Source organism: Acanthochromis polyacanthus, chromosome 7 (assembly GCF_021347895.1).
Source record: "Acanthochromis polyacanthus isolate Apoly-LR-REF ecotype Palm Island chromosome 7, KAUST_Apoly_ChrSc, whole genome shotgun sequence".
NCBI classification, from domain to species: Eukaryota; Metazoa; Chordata; class Actinopteri; family Pomacentridae; genus Acanthochromis; species Acanthochromis polyacanthus.
In genome coordinates, this window is record NC_067119.1 from 12,593,959 (window position 1) to 12,617,099 (window position 23,141).

The following is a 23,141-nucleotide window of genomic DNA, read 5'->3' on the forward strand; positions in this document are numbered from 1 at the left end:
CCCTTGGCAGACAAAACCAACAAAAACAAGCCTAATGGGCCACATTGGGGAGTTCCACCAACAGGACCCAATGAAACCAGCATGCAGCAGGAGTTGTGAGCTCTCAGTGTTAAGACTTAAGAGAAAAGCAGCTATTTCAGAAGGAACCGGCTCTGCTTTACTGGAACCAACACCCGCTGACATTGAAGGACAAATGGTGTACTGTTGACTCGTGTTTGACATCTGAAACGTCTACCAATGGACAAGGCAATTTGTCTGAGTTATTAACAAACGATGTAAAACTTTATTGCTGCCAACAATTTTTCTAATTAATGAAAGTGATCACATGTTTCTGAGTGAGGTTGGATTTTAATGTTGAATTGTATCATCGAACAGCATATTTTTCTGAACTTTATTGCTGCAGTCAGCCAGTTTTGTTCCAAAAATGCATCTCTGCCAAGTATCCAGATTTAATTCCAGAAAGTTCTCTGGATCAGATTCAATCCCAGAATGAATCGCCCTCTTATCATTCCCAGAGACATTACCCAAAATGACCCCCTTAAGTCCCCTGTTACAGTAATGTGCAACAGACTGTGAAATGTCTGAACCTGGAAAATAATCAGGACCTTTTGTTAGTTTTAGGTGAGAGAGAGAAGCTTTAACACAGAGAGGCTGGTGCCACATTCCTCATTAAGGCTTCCCTCTGTTGTGGTGAGTAATATGTCTGAGGCAGTTTATTATTTTTACTGGTTCTGGAAATGCCTTAGTGTATGATCAGCATTTTTCCAACTGGGCCAGTGATACCCTTGATTAATACAGAGAAAATATAAGTAAAATAAAGTTTATGTGCCTCTTGCATATATAGAAATTTCACACTGTATAACTGCAGAAGTTTTCTTTCTTCAAATTTTTGTTTTCTATAGAAAGAACATGAATTTTTACCCTCTCAAAAGTCTTGATCTGAGACTATTTAGTTCACAACAAGCCCCATCCATTTAGACCACAAGCGCCAAGGACAAAAAGTTGGCATTGTAACATTTTTTTTAATGAAAACCTTGCATCAAGCATAAGTTTTTAATCCATTTCATTTTTATGTTTTTTGTTTAAAAGGATTCTTCGCCCTAAAAAGTATTTGGGTACTTACAAATGTATGAACTTCATTGCACTAGATCAGAACAACATGTCATTGCCTTCTTTTGATGAAGAAAGGACAGGCATTTAAGAAACAAAAGATGGGCGTTAATCCAAAAGATGACACAAAAGCAAACCACTGTCCTTCCTAAAAATCCAAAAAAGCTAACAAAAGCATGGCATCAGCTGAAGTATGAAATATAGAAACACAACAATTAGTATAATGTACAAACCTGAGGCAAATGAACACAGCGAAGAACTCAGACAGGTGATCAGTAGGTCTAACATGAGGGAAGAAAACAAGACGAAATGACACAGGTGAAACTAATCAGGTCAATCAAAAGGGACGGAAAAGACGTACAATGAACAGAAATAAAAACACAAGCGACAACAGAAAAGTCCATTTCAAAATAAAACAGGAAGTTAATTGAAATTACACAGAAAAAGAAAGAGAAATAGAGGCACAGTAAGCAGAAAAATACAAGAATAAATCACAAAAACAAAGCTAAATAAATTAGCAACCAAAACCTCAGACTGGGACACGTTTGCTTGCAAAAGTGCTTTCCAACATCTGGACAAGGAGTCAGACAGTTTCTGTAATTGCTCAGGTTAAATATTCCTTCATGTTTCAACCAGAATAATTCAGTATTGATGAGCTTACTTTTCTGCAGGGTGTCCTTCAAATGCTCTTAGGTCAGGAGTCTATTGATTTCTCCTGAGATAAATATTCCTTGTTTTCTGCTGAAAGATCCACTTTTGTTGCTTGGATATTGTTTTGGGTGTTTTTTGTCTGTTTGCACTCAAAATTCCTCTCTTTGCTTTGTAGTTTATGATTGCAATTATAAATACAAATTCACCAGTATAAGAAACAATGGCAGACTTTAATGATTCCACCTCTATGTGTCACCTCAGTGTAGCATCATTGAATTTCTCAATAAAAACGTTACACCATCAGATCATTTCGGTTGAATTGGGACTCATCCAAACATAACACATCCCTGAACAGTGCCGTCTTTCTGCACATGTTCTTTAGATAATTTGATTCATAGCTGTCCTTGACTTTATGAAGTTTCTAAGTAGTTTTGTATAGTTTTTCTAAATGCATTTTCCTTTGAATCAAATCCTTGTTTCTCTTATACCTTGTGAAATAACCAAATGAACCACTTAGAGATTTGCTATTCTGTCCAAATACTTTTAGAAGTCACTGTGTTTGCACTGGCCTCGTTACCTTCTTCAGTATTAAGAGGATACATTAAATAGATGGGTGTACTATATGCATCAAGTCTACCTGTGTGCACTTCCCTTCCTGACCACATGGGGCGATGCTGAGCTCCACGCCGTGAACTTTGTTCTAGTAGGAAATGGGCGTGTTTGTTCAGTGTGTTAAATCCTTGGAGTTGTTCTTCAGCAAGAAAACGACATGGACTGAAGTTTGACTGGTAAGCCGAGCTGGTATAATTCGATATCTGCAGAAAACTAACTATAAAATTAATGTTGTCTTTCATTCAGTCCTGCAGTCTAACTGTGGAGGAGCCTCTGACACGGTTTTGTTATTCAGGGATTTGTTTATATTGGCAGGAATACATTTATAGTGATTGTCAGTGTTTTTGTGCTCTGTGTCAGTGATACTTTGCACCTGATTTAATCAACTGGAATGTTTCAGTGTTTTGTTTGCTTTATGTTTGCTCGCCTTGTCATTGTGGTTGTTATCCTTATAGCTTGCAGTGCTTTAGACAGGATTTATTATTCTTATCTGTATCATAAACAATAAAAACACCTCCCCCTCCCATAAACAGGAGTACACTCCATCTGAGCCACAGGGCTGCTCTTCTATACCTCAGGGAACAAACGCAGAGATGGAGGATTTCTGGGCAGGGGCCTTTTGGGTGCTGAAGATTTGGCTGTACCTCATAATCAGCCTCATCATGGTCCCAGCCATGTTTGGATTCTCGCTGGGCATCTCGGAGACCTACATGACCATCCTGGTCAAAACTTTAGAGGTGCTGTCTCATATTTCTTTATGTCCCTCACAGATATTTGTGCTTTATATCATGCAGTTATTCTGATTATTCTAATTCTTTAAAACATGAATATGTCCTGTTTGTCCTCCTCTACAGTGGGCCACGCTGAAGATGCAGCGAGCACATGCAGATAAAAAAACACTAAAAGCTTCTTCATCTAATGGTGAGTAGAAAACTGTCTGAGGATGGATAGATAGACGTTTGTCATAAGGGCACTCTTCTAAAAGTAAGATGTTGTCATATCCTTTATTGAGAAATGTGGAGGTTCAGGGAGAGATGTGTTTGCTGCAATACTGGATTTCACAAGATATTTTATTACAAGTCTGGGCAGGCATGTTGCACTGATACCACATAGTTTTCAAGGGTAGCAGATAAAATGCTCATCGTGTGATAGCGCAGTTAGATAGCAGGTTAAAATTGTTTTATTTTAAAGCTCCAACTGCATCGAGAAGTTTCCAAGTGGCACCGTGAATCAGTTTCCTTGAGAACGTTTATGCTAAGCAACAAGGTAAAGGTGCTCTGGGAACGCTTCCTATCTCGCAAGATGTAATCACTCAGCTCTTTATCAGCCACTAAGCTGTACACAGTGGTATTCCCCACTGTTACACATAAAGGCTTTTTCAGCAAAATGTGGTGTTTCCAGAGTGTGTTAGTGTTATATTTTTCAATGTGGGTGATGACTATAAGAAGTGCAAGTGTGTAATTCACAGAGACAATGCAGATATTGTTCTGAAAGTTTTGATTGAATATTGAATTCAGTTTGTTACTCTAAGTGTTGGACTTTGCCTGCTGAGTTATCAGATAATGAGACATCTGAACTGAGGCAGGCTTAACTGTTCTGAGAGCTGTTAAAAATGAGATACCAAGCAGTGACACTGTCATGACTTCAGACTGCATTTGAAACGGCTAATTTCCTGTGTGATATATTGTGTATCAGATCAAAAGGTGTCAGGCCTGCTTTTAGGTCGCACAGTTGTTAAGGGGGCCTTCTGGGTACTGAAGATTTGGATTTACCTCATAATCAGCCTCATCCTGGTTCCAGCCATGCAGAAGAATCTTTCTGTTAAAGTCCCTGCTGTTATTAAATCTCTTAAAGCAATATCTCATCTAGGCTGTAATCAATACAAGTATTCCATGTCTGCATATTGTGCCATGCAACACTTGCAAACTGAGATAAGTCAGAATTGTTGATTTTTTTTTTTGCACAATTTCATGACCCAGATGGTTTAATGCTTTGATTAATTGTGATCATTTAGTTGTGTTTTTCATTTTTACATTATTCTTGCATGGAAGTTACATTATATACAGTCCTAAATTAACGGCTCATATCATTTAGTTTCTTATCACAATCAACACAGTCTAAAGAGATATGAGATGTGGCGAGGCAGACTTAACTTCCAGCTTGGAACTAAGATAAAAATTCCTATCAGTGTTTCAATTTGAATCTCTGTGTGTGTGGGTGTGTTTCAGGACTCATTCAGAGAGAAGATGGTTCTATGGAGAAAGAGTTAGAAGAACTTAGACGCAGTCGCCCCAAACCACCAGTGGGTGGTGATTTCACACTCAGTGACTGTTTCTATTTCAGCCGACGAGGAATTGAGAGCATTGTAGAGGATGAGGTAAAGTTACCTATGATTCATTGTGCAAATGTTATTGAATTATTATCCTTGCCTGATTTTAAATTTGTTTTCAATTTGAAATTTAGGTAACCCAGCGGTTCACATCTGAAGAGCTGGTGTCCTGGAACTTACTGACTCGCACCAACAACCATTTCCAGTACATAAGTCTGAGGCTGACACTGGTCTACAGTCTTGGTATCTTTGTTAGATACTGCATCCTTGCTCCACTCAGGTACACAGATACTGAAGGGAGTCTGTTGACTGCAGAATCAAGCTGTCAAGTTTATTAGTCCACGAGGGTACTTCATAAAAGTCACCCGGAAACAAGAGGTGTAATTCCTGTTTTAGGGCTTTGCCATGTGCTCTGAGATCACTGTCCACAAACAATCTATACTTAAAGCAATCAAAGCAATCAAAGGAGGAAAACTTTGAGCTGATCTGCTGTTGCTCAAGGACAATGTGTCCATCCACACAGCATCAAGTGACAGAAGCAGCCAATATTTGAACTGTTGCCCTATGAACCCTACTGACCCAAACTGCACCTTCTGACTTCTGTTTCCCAAGCTGAAACATCACTTGTGTGGTCGCCATTTTCAGAGTGTTGATAAAATCATGCATGCTGTTAATGAGAATCTGGAGGCTCAACATGTGATTTTATTACCACAACGATTTAACATCAGTGGACCGGGTGTACTGAAGCCATCGGTGCTGTCGACCTACAGGGTGCCGGTGGAAAATGGACGACTGTTGGTCGAAGAAGGAGGGGAGGAAGGTGTGTTTGTAGGAAGAGAGAGAAGAGGAACACCAAGAGTCTAGGACTGAGAGTAGGGACTTTGAAGGTTGGAACTATGACAGGAAAAGGTAGAGAGCTGGTTGAGATGATGCAGAGGAGGAAGGTGGACATACTGTGTGTCCAGGAGACCAGGTGGAAAGGTAGTAAAACTAGAAGTTTAGGAGCAGGGTTCAAGTTGTTCTACCATGGTGTAGATAGGAAGAGAAATGGAGTAGGAGTTATCTTGAAGGAGGAGTTTGTTAGGAATGTCCTGAAGGTAAAAAGAGTGTCAGATCGAGTGATGAGCCTGAAGCTGGAAATCGAAGGTGTGATGTTCAATGTTGTTAGTGGGTATGCTCCACAGGTAGGATGTGAGCTGAAGGAGAAATTCTGGTTGGACCTTGATGAAGTGATGCAGAGCATCCCTAGAAGTGAGAGAGTTGTCATTGGTGCAGACTTCAATGGACATGTTGGTGCAGGAAACAGAGATGATGAGGAGGTCATGGGCAGGTTTGGTATCCAGGAGAGGAACGCAGAAGGACAGATGGTGGTTGACTTTGCAAAAAGGATGGAAATGGCTGTAGTGAATACGTTCTTCCAGAAGAGGCAGGAAATAGGGTGACCTATAAGAGTGGAGGTAGGAGCACACAGGTAGACTACATCTTGTGTAGACGGTGTAATCTGAAGGAGATCAGTGACTGCAAAGTAGTGGTAGGTGAGAGTATAGCCAGACAGCATAGGATGGTGTGTGTAGGATGACCCTGGTGGTGAAGAAGATGAAGAGGGCAAAGGCAGAGCAGAGGACCAAATAGTGGAAGCTGAAAAACGAAGAGTGTTGTATGACTTTCAGGAAAGAGTTGAGACAGGCTTTGGATGGTCAGGAGGTGCTTCCAGGTGACTGGACAACTACAGCAAATGTGATCAGGGAGACAGGTCAGAGAGTACTTGGTGTGTCATCTGGAAGGAAAGGAGATAAGGAGACTTGGTGGTGGAATGAGGAGGTGCAGGAGTGGATCCAGAGAAAGAGGTTAGCTAAGAAGAAGTGGGACACTGAGAGGACTGAAGAGAGTGGACAGGAGTACAGGGAGATGCAGCATAAGGTGAAAGTAGAGGTGGCAAAGGCCAAACAAGGGGCTTACGATGACTTGTATGCTAGGTTGGACAGTAAGGAGGGAGAGACTGACCTGTATAGGTTGGCAAGGCAGAGAGACAGAGATGGGAAGGACGTCCAGCAGGTTAGGGTGATAAAGGATAGGGATGGAAGTGTGTTGACAGGTGCCAATAGTGTGATGGGAAGATGGAAAGAGTACTTTGAAGAGTTGATGAATGAGGAAAATGAGAGAGAACGAAGAGTAGAAGAGGTGACTGTTGTGGACCAGGAAGTAGCAAAGATTAGTAAGGATGAAGTGAGGAGGGCATTGAAGAGGATGAAGAGTGGAAAGGCACTTGGTCCTGATGATATACCTGTGGAGGTATGGAAGTGTCTCGGAGAGGTAGCAGTAGAGTTTCTGACTGGGTTGTTCAACAGGATCTTAGATAGTGAGAAGATGCCCGAGGAATGGAGGAGAAGTGTGCAGGTGCCCATCTTTTAGAACAAGGGAGATGTGTAGAGTTGTGGCAACTACAGAGGAATAAAGCTGATGAGCCACACGATGAAGCTATGGGAAAGAGTAGTTGAAGCTAGACTAAGGGCAGAGGTGAACATCTGTGAGCAGCAGTATGTTTTCATGCCAAGAAAGAGTACAACAGAGGCAATATTTGCTTTGAGGATGTTGATAGAGAAGGTCAGAAGGAGCTGCATTGTGTCTTTGTAGATCTGGAGAAAGCTTATGACAGGGTGCCCAGAGAGGAGCTGTGGTTTTGTATGAGGAAGTCTGGAGTGGAAGAGAAGTATGTTAGAGTGGTGCAGGACATGTATGAGGACTGTAAGACAGTGGTGAGGTGTGCTGTAGGAGTAACAGAGGAGTTCAAGGTGGAGGTGGGACTACATCAGGGATCAGCTCTGAGCCCCTTCTTGTTTGCTATGGTGATGGACAGGATGACAGACGAGGTTAGACAGGAGTCTCCATGGACTATGATGTTTGCAGATGACATTGTGATCTGTAGTGAGAGCAGGGAACAGGTGGAGGAGAAGCTAGAGGCATAGAGGTTTGCCCTGGAAAGGAGAGGAATGAAGGTTAGCCGCAGCAAGATGGAGTATCTGTGTGTGAATGAGAGGAACCCAAGTGGAAGAGTGAGGTTACAGGGAGAAGAGATCAAGAAGGTGGAGGATTTTAAGTACTTAGGGTCAACAGTCCAAAGCAATGGAGAGTGTGGAAAAGAGGTGAAGAAGCGTGTACAGGCAGGCTGGAACGGCTGGAGAAAAGTGTCAGGTGTGATGTGTGATAGAAGAGTTTCAGCTAAAATGAAAGGAAAGGTTTACAAAACTGTGGTGAGACCAGCCATGTTGTTTGGTCTGGAGACAGTGTCCCTGAGGAAAAGACAAGAGGCAGAGCTGGAGGTAGCAGAACTGAAGATGCTGAGGTTCTCTTTGGGAGTGACCAGGATGGATAGGATCAGGAATGAGTACATCAGAGGGACAGCACATGTTAGAGGCTTTGGAAATAGGTTGTTGCTAGAGATACGGGCCCGTACCCGTAGCCTGTGGACTACGGATACGGCACTTGCCATTTGCCAATCAGATACGCGAGATCTGGTCACGTTACTCCCGGTAGATGCTAGCGGTACGGACCCGTAGCATCGGTACTACAGGTACGGACCCTAAACCTGACCCTAACACTAACCCTAACCTTAACCTTTGCTTACCTTTCAACAGTTTGCAGTGGTTAGCAGCTTCTTGACTCGCGTACAGGTCCGTATCTGTCTGGCAAATGGCAAGTGTCCGTATCTGTAGACACTACCTTGGAGATAAAGTCAGAGAGGCCAGACTGAGATGGTTCGGATATGTCCAGAGGAGAGAGAGTGAATATATTGTTAGAACAATGCTGAGTTTCCCACTGCCAGGCATGAGGCCTAGAGGAAAACCAAAGAGGAGGTTTATGGATGTGGTTAAAGAGGACATGAAGGTAGTTGGTGTGAGAGAAGAGGATGAAGAAGACAGGGTTAGATGGGGGCAATTGATTCGCTGTGGCGACCCCTGAAGGGAAAAGCCGAAAGGAAAAGAAGAGGACCGGGTGCACTGAAGTTGAAAAACAATGCAAGAACAATCTTTCTTCTGTGATGTTTTTTTGGTGAGGCAGGAAACCTTGTGAAGCACCCTTGTATGGTAGTGATACTATAGCAGTACTACCTTGGGATGGGAATAATGTCAGTGGATGGATGCTAAATGGTTTACTCTGGGGAAAAAATATGTTCTGTTTGAGTTGAGATTGATGCCTATAGAAAAATGCAAGGTGTAAGAGAGGAAGAAGTTAAAGCTATGACCATTTTATACACAGCTTGACTAGTTTATTTTTTCACAAGTTTGCAAATAAGTGGTGCACCAAAATTTCAGTGAACAATGCACCCTTACAACACGCCTTTAATCCTTATGCCATGCTTCTCCTACATGTTGAATTTACTCCTACTTCTAACCTGCTTAACAATGAAGTCTAAACGCATTACTCTCTCTGCAGGATAACACTGGCCTGCATTGGCCTGAGCTGGTTGGTGATAGGAACGTCTGCTGTTGGATTACTGCCAAACTGGAGGTGAGCGTAAAATATAACTAGTCCAAAAATCAACATTTTGTGCACCTTACATTTTGCTTCACTCTTGTGGAATCAGCCTCTGACTTAATGGTGCATCATTTGTGCATGCAAACGTCTGCTTTCAGGATAAAGTCGTGGCTCAGTGAGTGGGTCCATGTTATATGCTACAGAATCTGTGCCCGAGGACTCTCTGCTGCTATTCGCTATCACAACAGGTAGGATTCCAGATAAGTGAGAAAAAAAATCAGAAATAGCTCTATCTTTGGATTCTGACTCCACTTTTCAACTCACAACCACAGGGAAAACAAGCCCAAGAAAGGCGGAATCTGTGTCGCCAATCACACCAGTCCTATCGACATCATGATTCTCTGCAACGATGGTGGTTATGCAATGGTACGCAGTGAAATCCGCCATGAAGCAACATAGTTGTACATTTTTATATTAAATTTATGAACATTAATTTGTTGTTTTGAGCAATGAGAATTTCTAAAATCCATCCTCAGGTGGGGCAGGTCCACGGAGGTCTGATGGGAGTTATTCAGAGAGCCATGGTGAGGTCTTGTCCCCACATCTGGTTTGAGAGAGCAGAGATGAAAGATCGACACCTAGTGACCAAAAGGTTAGTTTCCACTCTCTCTCTTTGTAACTCCACATTTCTTCAAGGGCTTGTCATTGCTTGTCTTTCTCACTTGTGTTTTCTTTCTGTGGCTGCCGTGGCACCAAGAGAGGTTGGCGTTTTCCTGGCAGTAAAGAACTTCTCGAGTTTATGTGTTTCTTGCTATCCTAGTGAGAACAGATATGTTCTGGGATGTTGCTACTGAACAGTGACTCATGCAGTTTGGCATCCAGTAGCTTATTGTTTCCCCTCGTGCACCAAGACACCCATGATAGATGTTAGATGTACCATCAAAAAAAACACCCCAAAGACACAACATGTATATATTTGTATTGTCATGAAATGGTTTTCATTACATATTGTGTTCCAGGTTGACGGATCATGTGAATGACAAGACAAAGCTTCCCATATTGATATTTCCAGAGGGTGAGTGTGATCATGTGGAAAGATAGAGTTACTTTCTCCACAACACCAGTTTGATGTATGTGTCTTCAAAGAGTCTCAGTGAGTGTTGTTATTCCAGCTCAGTGTCTGACAGTAGTCTGGCCACTGAGCTGTGACAAATGAGCCGATATTTAATGTGGGTTTGGAAGCAGCTCACACAGCTCTGTCTCTTTAACTTCCTGATGTCTGGTTTCTATAGGAACCTGCATCAACAACACATCTGTCATGATGTTTAAAAAGGGAAGTTTTGAAATCGGGGCAACAATATATCCAGTAGCCATTAAGGTACTTCAGTCTTCTCCAGCATTCATTCAGATATTTTCTAGCCTTCTAGGTCACATATTTCTGCTCCTCACTGCTTGTCTCTGTATGTTTTAACCTTTCTTAGTATGACCCAAAGTTTGGAGATGCTTTCTGGAACAGTTCAAAGTACAGCATGGTCAGTTATTTGCTGAGGATGATGACTAGCTGGGCCCTCGTCTGCAACGTCTGGTACCTGCCGGCCATGCACCAGCAGGTATGTTTGACATGAGTCAAAGCGTGTAAGCACATGTATGCATTAAGCCATGCATATGCTGCACAAATGCAAACCCCACCCTTCTACATATGCACATGAACAGTCATGTTTCCATCACCGCAGAGGACATTATACTGAACTGGAGACTGTGGACTTGCCCTCGCCTTAAGCAGAGGTCCTAGCTTTCTTTTACCTTCCATAAGCCTAACCTTTCCCTTACCAAATAAAGTCATTGCTCTAAAATTGAATGATTATAGGGACATGCAGACAGATTTATGACACCACAACATGAGCAATAAACACATCACAGAAGACTGAGTTTGTTCTTTATTCAAACATGTCAGGAAGGGGAAGATGCTGTCCAGTTTGCCAACAGAGTGAAGTCGGCCATCGCTCACCAGGGAGGACTAATAGATCTACAGTGGTAAGCTTGAAATTAATCATTTTGGAAATTCCCAACAAGGTGGTCAGTTTCTTTGAATGGTTTTTCTTCTCTGTTGTTTTTGAACCAGATTAAGCCTTATTCTAGATAAAACTAGAGAATATTTTTAGAGCTCAAAGTCTGCTCTTCCACAGCTCGAGAGACAAAACTGTGATTCTAACTGAAGCCTAATTTCAGTTTTGATTTTGTCTGACATGTTTTTCTCCTAAAATTAGTAACAGGAAGCATACTTGAGACTTAAAGATACCCGAGTTACATATAGCTCAGGTACACTACTGGCCAAACGTTTGGAAGAAACTTCAAGTTTCTGTTCACAATGCCTTTCTTTAAAACCAGTATGAATTCTATGTATTCGGGGACATATTTACTGCATGATCAGACTTTGCTTTCATTGATATGCACCATTTTCCTCAATTTACCTTTAGGTATACATTGAAGTTACCAGACAATTGCTGAATAAATCTTACCAAACGAAAAGAAGTGCTTAGTGTTAAGATTGAGAACATTTACTAGAGCGACAACTTCAGTGCAAAAGTTTTAAAAAAATCACAGTTTACAATATTCACTTTAACTGTTTGACTTTTGAGAGTGCATACAAAAATCCTAATAAATCTCAACTGTGTCCATATCTCTAAAACTACCACAGAAATGACTAGAAAGAAGCAGCCGAGGGAAGAAACAAGAGTACAGATACAAACACCTGATAATTATAGTACAAATGTATTCTGATGAGTGACTCTTTATAATAATCATGTTTATTTTGTTGCCAAGTATACCAGTGAAACTATGGCCTTTTTTTGTACAAATTTGATCTTGCTTCCAAACTTTTGGCCTGTAGTGTATCTCCTTGAAGTAAAAATATAAAATAAAGTATATGGGAAAAGACACCTGAGTCGTATATAACTCAGGTATCTCCTTTAAGTTTCAATTATGGCTTCTCCTGTCTAACCTATTTCCTGTTATTATATACTATTATTTATTCTTGTTAATTGTAGGAGAAAAATTAGAGAAATATATCAGACAAAACTGAAATAAGAAACTCCAAAGCTATAAAGTACCAGGCTTTGAACAATAAAACATTTCCTCTGGATTTAAATCCAATTTCTCCACCTAAAAGTCAGGGAAACTGAACTGTTGTCTTTGAAGACAAGTAATTGCACAATTACACATGCAGCTAGTGACCTATTGTCAGTTTAAATTCTGACTTTCCTAAGAGTAACAGAAGCAGTTCTGTGTCTGAACATCAAACATTAATATCATGAAAGCGATGTACTGGCATTGATCAAGAAGTGTGTTGTATGAGTTTTAAGTGATCGTCATCAGTCTCAGTTTCTCCTGACTCTGTACGTCTGCCTCTGCAGGGACGGAGGCCTGAAGAGAGCGAAGGTGAAGGAAACGTTTAAGGAGCAGGAGCAGAAGAAGTACAGCAGCATGGTGGTGGGAGACGACAGCAGCAGCAACAGTGATGGTTAATATAATGGACAACCCCCTTTTTTTGTTATTGGAAAAACATATACGGGGAAAGGCCACTCTCCTCCAGTGTTTTCTCACCAACTTGACCTGTCAGGGGAAGCAGTATGACAAACTAGACACTGTGAAAACTCTGATACAGCTGAAAAGAGGCGAGTCTCAGTGACAGACAGACGGCACAAGTGCAATATTGAACTTTATGAGGAGAAAATTGACCGTGAAAAGGGAAAGCTCTGCATTTTTACTTCTCCTTCAGATGCCTGCTGTTTTGATTGAATGTTAATGCTGAAAAATGCTCAGAATGAAATGTGTGATTGTAGACAAGCCACTGGTTGGACAAACTGGATTCATGACTGCCTATACTTTTACAGCTAGTTGGCCTGTTCATGTTCTATTCATTGTTCAGTTTTTGTCAAAAAATAAATTTTAGTTTACAAATTGAAAAGTCTGTTTAGTTATTTATAAGGTAACATGACACATTTTAAAGACATAAACCAGAAGCAAATAGAATGACTTTGATTTTAACACTAAAGAAATGGCTTAATGCATTCGTATTTTGCAGAGATATGAAGTAAAGTAATTAACACTGATAAGAACCAAACTATGCCACATAGTTTTCAGTTTAAAGTACAACCTTTTGGAATAATCTTCAAATGTAACACTGATAGAGATGAACCTTCATTTTTGTTGTTCCAAAAGGAAACTTGAACACCTCACTTGTTTTTCACAAAGCTGCAAAACCAAAATATGGACCAAAACTACACACAAGTTTGGCACTTAAATAATAAATACTCTGAGTAAAAGGTCAGTTCTTTAAATGTTCACATGAGTTTAAACAGCCTTAAAGTATAACACACAGCACAGACTTTTTGGATCGCTCTTCACTGGAGGATTTTTCGTAAGTGCAGTCCTCACAGTCATCAGTTGTCTCTGGGATTTCCTCTTTAGCGTCTGAAAGCAAGTCAGAGACAGATTTGTTTTAAGGGCTTGTTCTGTAAATGTGCGAATCTTGATGCAGTGATGTTTCTTTTTTTTTAACAAAATGTCAGTATTGTCACCTTCATTCTGATGATCACTCAGATCCATGTCTTCCTTCTTTAACTGTGTAAAAACAAATATTTAATCACAGTTTGTTTGTTTTTTTCCTGCTTCCGCTAAGCCAACCACTCATGAGCCTCTAAATCATGACTCTACTCACCTGCAACAATTTTTTCCCCCCCTTTCTCATTTTGAGTTCCTGATATCTGCAAATTTTACCAACAAATGAAAGGTCACATCATTGCCAAGACACTGAACAGAATTTATTTCTAAGGAATTATGCCTGGTAGATATACAGACAGCTTTTCTTTAAAAACATGTGACCCAGATGGAAAAACAAATGGTACGTTAAAACACTTATGAGCCAGGTTAGTGCCTCACATCTGCGTCTGCACAGTTCAGACGACAAACAGGTTGCTGTTGATTCAGTCAGACAGTGTTTAAATTAAGCTGCTTTTATCTCTCAGCAATAAAAGCCAATAAATCTGCACTGCAACAAATCTTCAAGGGTTTTGCGATGGTGATCCTGTGTCCTCAGGACAACACAAGCTGCCAAATCTAGCCAACAATTTTCGGGACTTTTCAGTTCTACGTAAATAAAATAGTTGCAATTTTCCAGTATAAAATTGCACTACTATCTCTTTTTCATCTTTGTTCAGCATTGCAAATCAAAAATCCTTCCAAAGCTAGATCTAATTTCCCATCTCACCGTTGCAGGTAGGAGTCACAGTGTCTGTTGACAGGTTGGATTTTCCCCTTCAGTCCATCTGGTTTCCATGTTGTGCTTGTGTCTACTCCTACATCCACCCTGCCTGCAGCTCCAGATGCAATAGGCATTGCTGCCAGGAGAAATACAGATGAAAAGAAAAAAAACACCTCACAGTCATCTGGATGTAAACCTGCTGTTGCAGATAAGATGGTGCTAAAAAAAAAACAACTTTCTTGCCTCTCAGAATTTCACACACTCCTTGTGCTCTTGTTGTTGACTGGCTGTTTGCTGTGTGAGCAGGAAAATGTGGCCGCTGAGTTTATGGAGGTGTTTGTTGTCGTATCCATGGCAACGGTGCCTCAAAAGAATGGAACAGCAGTGAGGCCTCAGTGAATGTGATGAATCAACTACTTTACTTTAAAATAATTACAAATAGTCCGAAACACTTCAACAGGTGGTCTGTCTTACAAAATCATTTTAGCAGCCAAGAAAAACAGCCTTTCAGTGATCATGTTTTTTTGAGTTTATGCACTAAGTCCTCTAGTAGTTTGATTTTTCTGACTGTCCCAGTAAAAAAAAAACTATGAACAGAATGACTATTGTAACATACAACATAATTGTTTTGCCTTTTTTTCTTTTCACATTTTAAACAACTGAAGCAAGATTTTAAATTTGTGTACTTTTACCTTTGTCGTAATTTTTTTAGTCTATAAATATGATTCTGACTTCAACAGTCACATCTATCTGTGAGCTGAATTAAATTGAATTTATCATTTCAAAAGATTTAGTTTGAAATAGTTTAAACAAATTAAACTTTAATTTCTTGACAGTTCTTTTCTCATGTTATTTGTTGTGCGAAAAGATGTTTCATTTTGAATCACATTTTCTCTCTTATTCCATACACAATTAGACAATGTGACTGAACAAAAATGAGCATTTGCAATCAATAAAGAAACTTCTGAGGAGCCCAGCACTTTATTCTTAGTAACTTACAAACAAATAAGCCGGTTTTACATCAACTAAACTGCAGCATTTACAACAGTTGAAGGTCGAAAGAGTCAGAAATTCCAGCAATCATTGATGTTTTTGATTATAAGCAGCTGCTATGAAACAATCATGAGCATGTTCAGATGACCCGTGTGACCTGACAGTCCCTGTTAGGATTCTTCCTTCTCATCTCCATGTGTGATGGTGTAGCAGAGCGACTTGTAGTCGATGTTGCCAGCTGGATCAATGGGCGCGAGAGCGAAGGCCTGATCCACCTGCAAGTTTATGAAGCAACAATTTGCCTGCTGAACGTGATTTTAAAGAATGTCTTGCAAATGTGTCACCATAAAAACAGAAAGCACAAACCTCCTCTGCTGTGAATTTATCAGCCTGGTTCATCAGTAATCGTTTAAACCTGGATAAACAAGACAAAATAAAATCAAAGATGCTAGAAAGTCGCAGCTGCTATGGGAAGTATGAATGATATAAAAGCTAATTAATTTAAAGCCTCTTACTCGTCCTTATTAACGAAGCCTGTCCCGTTGGGGTCAAAGAGTTTGAAGGCAGCCAGGATGGTGTCTTCAGGATCAGTGCCTTTAGGAAAACAACATATCATCTGAAAGTTCCTCAGAGAGATTCAAAGATTCATTTAAACATGTAAAAAGTGCTCACCATTGAGTTTCTCCCCAAAAAGAGTCAGAAACACAGTGAAGTTGATGGGACCCTTTCCCTCATTCAGCATCTCATCCAGCTCCTCATCTTTGACATTAAGTTTCCCTGGAGCACACACATACGTACCAATGCAAACATAGTAAATCAGTTTTATTCAAATGCCAGAAGAAAAGCAGAATTTAGAAGTGGAGCTTAAAAATGATCAGAAGAGAAAGGGCTGAAAGTACCCAGCTGTGCATAGGTTTCCTTCAGGTCCTGCTTTTTGATAACACCATCTCTGTCCTGGTCAATGCAGCCAAATGCCTGCAGAATAAAAGCAATAATAATAATAATGAGAATAATAACAATGATAATCATAAGGTATTTAAAGAAAATGTGACACATTTTTCAGTTGTAGAAACTTTTCTTTCAAATACAAGCCTTTACAAGGACCAGCAGGTTGTCATTCATTCAAATGAAATTCAGTTTTTTTATCCTGCATAATTCAGATGATGAAATTCTTACATAATCAGATATAGAATAAATTGCAATTTAGGCTTTTCTTTGTAATAACAACAAACAAGAGTCAGCAACTTGGTTACAGACAGCATTATTCTGAATAACAAGTGTAAAACATGCTATTGACAATCAGCACTTCTGAACAGTTTTATTATTATTAATTTCGTATTGCAGAAAAGGAAAATGGTTGCATCAATTTAATAGGACAAGGACATTTCTATAAATAAATAGGGGTCATTTTCCATTTGATGTGATTGAAGTTAACAAAATGTAAGTTTTATAAAACTGCTGAAGCAATGAACTCTACTGAATAAACTTGACCGCAACCAGAGTATATTTGTCATTTGTGCAATTTGTTAGTGAGGCCGCTCTGTCTGTTCCAATTGTGTCATCTAGAAGAGGTATATTTTCTAAATTATACATTTAAAAATGAAATATCACAAGTTTCCAAGATGCAGCACTGTACCTCCTTGAACTCCTGGATCTGGTTCTGCTCAAACATGGAGAAGACATTAGAGCAGGACTTCTGTGCCCCCCTTTGTCTCTTATTGGACGCCTTCTTACTCGCCTAAGGAGAACACAAACCACTTAGAAGTAGACAAAACAGCTCTTTTTTTTTCAAAAGTAGCATAACATTTTTAAATACACAACAAGCTAGATACAATATAAGAAGAGGATAACTGAATGATCTGATGTTTTTTTCTTTTAAACATCATTCCTCGCTAAAAGTATCAAAAAACTGCAAATGCTCACTGACTTACCATGTCTGAATGATCGTGCGTGGACTCCCAGCCAAAGGTGTGATGCTGGGGTGGGTGTTATGTACGGCCCATCTTATCTTCTGTCCTCCTATAATAGCCTGCGATGGGCAGCACAGACCCTTACATGGCCAAGGCTGCTCTCGGTGTGTCGCTGAGAGAACCTGATAAGAGGTGAGGCAGTCAGGATTCCTCTGGGCTGGAAAATAGAGATATGAAGAGAGAAGGGAGAGAGGAGACGAGGGAAAGTGACCTCTGATGTTTGACAGTGACTCAAATAAGCAAAACTGAGAGGTCAAACCATGCTCTAAAGCTTAACATTATGTGCAAAATCGCATTGCATTATGCAGCTCAGCAGACAGAATTCCACATCAAATTAGATTAGATAAAGTCATGGACAGAAAGATGTGTGGACTATCTTTTACTTCAGTAGTGCATTTTGCTGATACATTTCTTTTAACGTCGTTCCTTTCTCATTTTAAAAAAAAGCTTTGTGTAAATAAAATTACAATCTTAACCACATTTTGTTCTAAAAGAAATGCAAAATCTCCCAAATACTGAAAATTTTCAAGATACTTGACTGGATGATTGCTCCAAGCATCTTAGAGAACTTTCCCCATTCCATCTGTGGATTTATTCTGTCTCAGTGCTTTTTGTTTTTCTTCATTTATTTCCATACTGAGTCCATGATGTTGAGATGTGGAGGTAATGCCATCTTTTGCAGGGCTCATTGTTCTTCTTGTTGCTCTTTATTACTGTGCCTGTATGTTTTGGATCATTGTCATGCTGGCAAATGAATATGAGAATAATCAGAAGCCTTTCAGATGGAAACAAAGCTAATATAAAGTTTTTTTGTATTGTACTGCTAATGAGTTATATTAACACGTGGAGATCTATGTTCACAAAGGCCAGCATGATAATAGCTGCATTTACAGGAAAGAAGATATTTTTTCACTCTATGTTTGATAGCTTTCACTCAATTAATGTGACTTTGGAAACTCTAGCTTCAATTTTTTTACCATGTTATTGGACTTGTACTTTCCTTGCAAGTCATTAGATTACTATTTTTGATGTAATTTAATGGCACTCTTTGTAAATTTGTAAAGTTGACAAATGAGAAATAACACAAACTAAAAGTGCAGTACTTTATTGGAGCAGTTTTATTTACAGTCAAGCTTATTCATATACAAAGCACGTTTCGTCATGCACATAAGACATCATACTGGCTAGCATACAAAGGTTGTTTAAATATACAATAGCAAAGAAATAATATAATATTTCTCAAACAGGGATTACACAACAAAGCAAAAGATTCAATTTAGTCTTAATTTACAAAAGCATTTACAAAATCCTTGTCTTGTACAGCAACCAGGCTCTGGTCATATAATACAATCAATAATCAATAATAATATATCTTACAGCCCACACTACAACAGGCGGCCACACACAAGGAGCATGTATCCTAAATGATGCTTTCATGCCACCTAATGTTTTAGTTGCAACAGCAAACCAGTTCTTCAAGTTCAGAAACACTCAGATTGCTACAAGTTGGTCTATCAAACACAGTTTATAACACAAGTGGTTTGATGCTTTCTTGTCCTGACATCTCCCAGCGATGAGTACTCAGCTTCCCTTTGGAGCCAGAAGGAGGCCTGAGCTGCATATTCGTGGATGACAAGACAACAATCTTCTCCAGTCAGAGTTTCTCGGCCACCGTTTTGCCTGGAGACAGCTCGGTGCACAGCTCTGTTTACTGCGTCAGCATGTATGCAGCCATCTTACAGGCCACTGCTGAGATTAGAGCCGCTCCACGACCGCTGCCCTCTTCTGACTGGATGAAGGTGATGTCACAGTGAGGCGTGAGGTCCCGGACCACTTTGTGGAACCTGTCACGGAAACTGAGAAACAGAAGCAATATGTCAGAATCAGTCAAATCTCCATTTGTCCACCTCCTCTGCTGATGTTCATATCCTCCCTAATGTTTACCTAAGTAACTGTCTATTTTAAAAGTAAATTTGGGGGTTTATTATAAGGAAAACAAGCAACCACTGAGTCCTGAAGCTATACACTGTATGTTTACATAAAGATGTGGAGGAAGCACTGTAATCTGCAGAGGGCATTTTTTCTTGCTCTTCCACAATGGATTTCCCCTTTATGACTAAATATTGGTACTTTGCCTGCGAGTTGTTTCTTATTTGATGCATTTACTGTCAATTGTACAACATGTGAATGATTTTTTGTTAACAAATAGTCTTTGTCTTCAAATAACCAGAAGCATGATTTCATTAGGTTGGATTTATGATTTCGAAAAAGTAAACCCAATCATATAATCAACATATTTACTATTACCATACAGGATATAATAATGTCATTTACTACATTCAGAAATTAGGATCTTTTCATGGTCTAGAACTCGCAGCCTTCCTCACCATGGGTGCAGCTTGTAGACAGATCCGTCAACCCCCACTGTGATCTTCAGGGATTCCTCGCAGCGTCGCTCACGCATCCAGTTTATCACACCGGCCAGTCCAGCGCCGCACATGTGAGCAGAGCGAGTGGAAACACTCTCACAGACCAGATGCACAATGTCACAGTCCAGCTCTGAGGGCAGAACACCCAGAGAGGACAGGATATTGTAGATTTGCTTCCTGTCCCCGGTGTCACTGAAAAAAAATCCAGGAAGCAAAATTTTAAAGAAGATGCACAATACACATTCTGTAGTACACTGAAATTTTGCATATTATTGTATTTCCAGTTCCACTGTTAGTGTTACTAAGATAAATAGTTTTGATTGTTTGCATGTACAATTAATGTCTGACAAGATCTTATCTTTTTAAAGACTATGTTAATAATACAAAATATTTAATTGTCTCAGAGCTGTTAGAAAACTGCATCCAGATTCACCGATGCTCACCTCTCCACCTGTGAGACATAGCGCGTCTCAAAACTTCCACGTGTCTTCAGCTGCTCTGAGGCTTCGCCGTTAAACAGCAGATCTTCATTCACCAGCTTCATCAGAACAAGCCTCACCAGCTCGCCCATATACTTCCCGCTGATCAGCTTCTCATACCTGCAGGAGTCCGAAAGAAAACAAGAGAGAGGGGACTTTAAAAACAGTTGTGAAATGATGTGTAACATCAGCAAACAAGTCATTTTCTCTGCGAGGGGCTGGGTAAGGAGGAGGGCCGGTAAGGAGGGCAACGTCAAGGCTAAAGAGGCTGGGCTCAGCAGTTGTCTGTGTGAAGGGGCTGCCAGTGCAAACAACCATTAGGCAGAGAGGGATCATTAATCTGACACCGCGTCCTGCTGACTGCCCACTGACGTATGAGGGCCATAGCCATTTACAAACATCCTGAGGAAAAACAGCGTGTAGCATAGCAACTACACAGACACCTCAGGTGAGAGGCAGGTGAGCACTACCAGAGAAGGATGATTAGTTTTGAAAAAGTGCTAAGAGGGCGAGGGAGGGGGCATGTGGCACGTTCGAAATTACAGTCTGAACTCCATGCCAACCACTTTGGGCTTCAAAAACTAATGAGCGGTCTTGTCACGGGTGCCTGTGTGTGCTGAGCTTTCCTGTGTGAACTTGACCGTGCTTAGTGTTTGAGCTAAACGTGTCCTTTTACTCACAGCTGATGCCCGGGGTTAATTGAGGACTCGTCCACCACTCTGTCGTACTCCAGCCTGAACTCCTCCAGCTCGCCGTTGTCTCCGAACGCCCCCCACTCTGTGTTCACGCACATCCGACCCTCTTCGCCTTCCACCAGCTCCACAGTCCTCATCTCCTCCATGTAACATGCATTGCAACCGGTGCCTGGTAAAAAAAGAAACAAAAAATGCAAACTTTAAGTTGGAGGTCTGTGCATTTTTGTGTACCTTTATGTGCCGTCAGTGCATATAGGAATGCAGCTTCTTACCAACAATCATCCCAACTTCACAGCTGCGGTCCTCGTAGTAGCAGGAGATCATGGTGGCTACTGTGTCATTCACCATGGCAACCACGTCCATCTCAATGTCCTATACAACAGAACCAAATTAAAAAGCATTAGACTCATGCTGCTGTATACAGGTGCAGTTGTGTTGTTTACTACAATGAAAACTAATACACGGTCACTCACCCCTCGTCTCTTGATGGCATCTCTGAGCAAACCAACAACATTGTTCCCTTCTGCCCCAGAGGCCTTGAAGCCTTTGGTCCAGTTCAGCAGGATTCCCTGTGAAAATACACAAGATAATCTTTGAATATACAAACTGTACAAAATAATCAGATGCGTCTGTGAATCTTGCATGTAAAAGGGAATCAAATGGTCTTTTTTTCTCAGAGTAAAGGGTGATTGGGGTCATTTTTACTCATTTTAATACTGTTACAAAAGTAAGTCTGATGCACAGTGTCACATCTTACCTTATCAAGGTCCTCATGTCGTACTGGAAAGGAGAAGGTAAAACCCAAAGGAAGCTTCTTGTGCTTGATATGGTGTTTGTCCAAAAAGTCTGACATACACTCTGCTATGTAGTCAAACAGCTGCAGAGACAGAGAAAGAGAGGACATGAAGGCACAATAATTCATTTTAAGAGTTTTTACTTGAAAATCACATCACGTTTACAGTCTCTCAGAAGATTTTAGGAGCTCTTTGACATTTTTGAACAGTCACCTTAGAGCTATTCCAGCTCTACTAATAGGAAACTACAAATAGCTGGCAATAAAAAATGATCACCTATTGAGAAAGAATATATAAATAGAGTTACTAACCATTTCTGCAGTCCCTGTCATGGCATCTTCAGGAATGGAGTACATTTGGTTCGTTGTCTCCACCTTCCAGCTCCTCTCCTCGTCTTCACCCACTTTCACCAGCATCACACGGAAGTTTGTGCCCCCCAAGTCCAGAGCCAAGAAATCACCCACCTCTGTCACAAAAAAAAATACGAGCAAAACTGTTACACCTGAGCAGCACGTACAGCCTTTCACTGGCCAGCAGCACATTACACTTTACTCACATTAGCAGGATTTTATCTACAAAGTACTGAAGAAAGATTATCTACCTGATCCCTCAGGAGTGGAGCAGACATAAGTTGGAAGCATTTTGACACTGGCTTCTTCGTGAGTCTCTAAACGCAGTCCTCTCTCCATTTCACGCTGCATCCTCTTCATGACTTCTTTTAGCTCTTCTTTGTTCCGACGGAACTCTGACAGGATCTGCTCCACCTGTAATCAGAGAAAAGAGACAAGCAGGTCAGAAAGCTGCACACAGGTTTTCCACAGTTTGACACTGGACAAATGTCAGAGAACCAAGTTGTATAACAGAGTTTTCAAATGCAAAAATTACAAGTGAGATGCCAAACAGGCAGAAGAATGACAGCAAGACACTGCTTTAAGATACACAACTATAAAATTAAGTGGAGAGGCCACTAACTTATGCAACAGAACATATTTTCAACAAAAAACTGGACAAAATAAAACTTTTCATCCAATTTCTCCAGGCAGAAATGACTTACACTTCCAGACAAAAAGCAAATCTTACCATGAGGATTTTGTCAGCCAGAGGGCCGTAGCCGTTAGGCATCTTCACCATCTGGTCGAGATGAGAGCTGATACAAGGCATCTTTGCAGGTTTAACTAAACGAGCGTGTGTGTGTGTGTGTTTCTAGGTGTTTGGTGAGTGTGTGTCCACCCTGTGTGTGTGCAGAGTCACTGAAGTGTGAGTACCACTGAATGAGATCCTCAGCTGGTTTTATGCTCAGGTGAAGTGGGCAGGACGCACCAAAGGCAAATGCCCACCCC

The 23,141-nt window shown here is 40.6% G+C and overlaps 3 protein-coding genes across 3 annotated transcripts; 1 reads left to right on the forward strand and 2 right to left on the reverse strand.

The window, feature by feature from the left end:
* Window positions 1–2,414: 2,414 nt before the first annotated feature.
* Window positions 2,415–13,145, forward strand: agpat9l (1-acylglycerol-3-phosphate O-acyltransferase 9, like). Its single transcript, XM_022207775.2, has 14 exons — window positions 2,415–2,549; window positions 2,907–3,110; window positions 3,228–3,294; window positions 4,602–4,750; window positions 4,837–4,982; window positions 9,137–9,211; window positions 9,337–9,426; window positions 9,511–9,604; window positions 9,715–9,830; window positions 10,198–10,253; window positions 10,471–10,556; window positions 10,660–10,788; window positions 11,133–11,212; window positions 12,592–13,145. Exons 2-14 carry the CDS (start codon window positions 2,967–2,969, stop codon window positions 12,701–12,703), a joined length of 1,344 nt encoding a protein of 447 aa, XP_022063467.1. The 5' UTR covers window positions 2,415–2,549; window positions 2,907–2,966; the 3' UTR covers window positions 12,704–13,145.
* A 2,258-nt stretch (window positions 13,146–15,403) lies between these two features.
* myl7 (myosin, light chain 7, regulatory) lies at window positions 15,404–17,543 on the reverse strand. The gene is made up of 7 exons (XM_022207776.2): window positions 17,366–17,543; window positions 17,071–17,172; window positions 16,334–16,409; window positions 16,107–16,211; window positions 15,950–16,028; window positions 15,801–15,849; window positions 15,404–15,709 (listed from the first exon to the last, which is right to left on the reverse strand). The coding sequence occupies exons 1-7, from the start codon at window positions 17,366–17,368 to the stop codon at window positions 15,605–15,607; spliced, it is 519 nt and encodes a 172-aa protein (XP_022063468.1). The 5' UTR covers window positions 17,369–17,543; the 3' UTR covers window positions 15,404–15,604.
* Window positions 17,544–18,493: 950 nt separating this feature from the next.
* On the reverse strand, window positions 18,494–23,055 carry gck (glucokinase (hexokinase 4)). The gene is made up of 10 exons (XM_022207774.2): window positions 22,882–23,055; window positions 22,403–22,565; window positions 22,113–22,267; window positions 21,765–21,884; window positions 21,481–21,576; window positions 21,280–21,379; window positions 20,993–21,176; window positions 20,277–20,432; window positions 19,792–20,025; window positions 18,494–19,260 (listed from the first exon to the last, which is right to left on the reverse strand). Exons 1-10 carry the CDS (start codon window positions 22,960–22,962, stop codon window positions 19,113–19,115), a joined length of 1,437 nt encoding a protein of 478 aa, XP_022063466.1. The 5' UTR covers window positions 22,963–23,055; the 3' UTR covers window positions 18,494–19,112.
* Between the last annotated feature and the right edge of the window lie 86 nt (window positions 23,056–23,141).

Bases quoted from the DNA above. Each gene is read 5' to 3' on its own strand.
- agpat9l (XM_022207775.2), top strand. From the start codon at position 2,967: ATGGAGGATTTCTGGGCAGGGGCCTTTTGGGTGCTGAAGATTTGGCTG. The intron at 3,295-4,601 runs GTGAGTAGAAAA...GGTGTGTTTCAG, and splicing joins AAAAGCTTCTTCATCTAATG to GACTCATTCAGAGAGAAGAT. The intron at 10,254-10,470 runs GTGAGTGTGATC...TGGTTTCTATAG, and splicing joins CATATTGATATTTCCAGAGG to GAACCTGCATCAACAACACA.
- myl7 (XM_022207776.2), bottom strand. The intron at 16,410-17,070 runs GTACAGTGCTGC...TTTATTCTGCAG, and splicing joins AGATCCAGGAGTTCAAGGAG to GCATTTGGCTGCATTGACCA. The intron at 16,029-16,106 runs GTGAGCACTTTT...GTTTTCCTAAAG, and splicing joins TTTTGGGGAGAAACTCAATG to GCACTGATCCTGAAGACACC.
- gck (XM_022207774.2), bottom strand. From the start codon at position 22,962: ATGCCTTGTATCAGCTCTCATCTCGACCAGATGGTGAAGATGCCTAAC. The intron at 22,566-22,881 runs GTAAGATTTGCT...CTCTGATTACAG, and splicing joins TGGCTGACAAAATCCTCATG to GTGGAGCAGATCCTGTCAGA. The intron at 21,885-22,112 runs GTTAGTAACTCT...CTGTCTCTGCAG, and splicing joins TGACAGGGACTGCAGAAATG to CTGTTTGACTACATAGCAGA.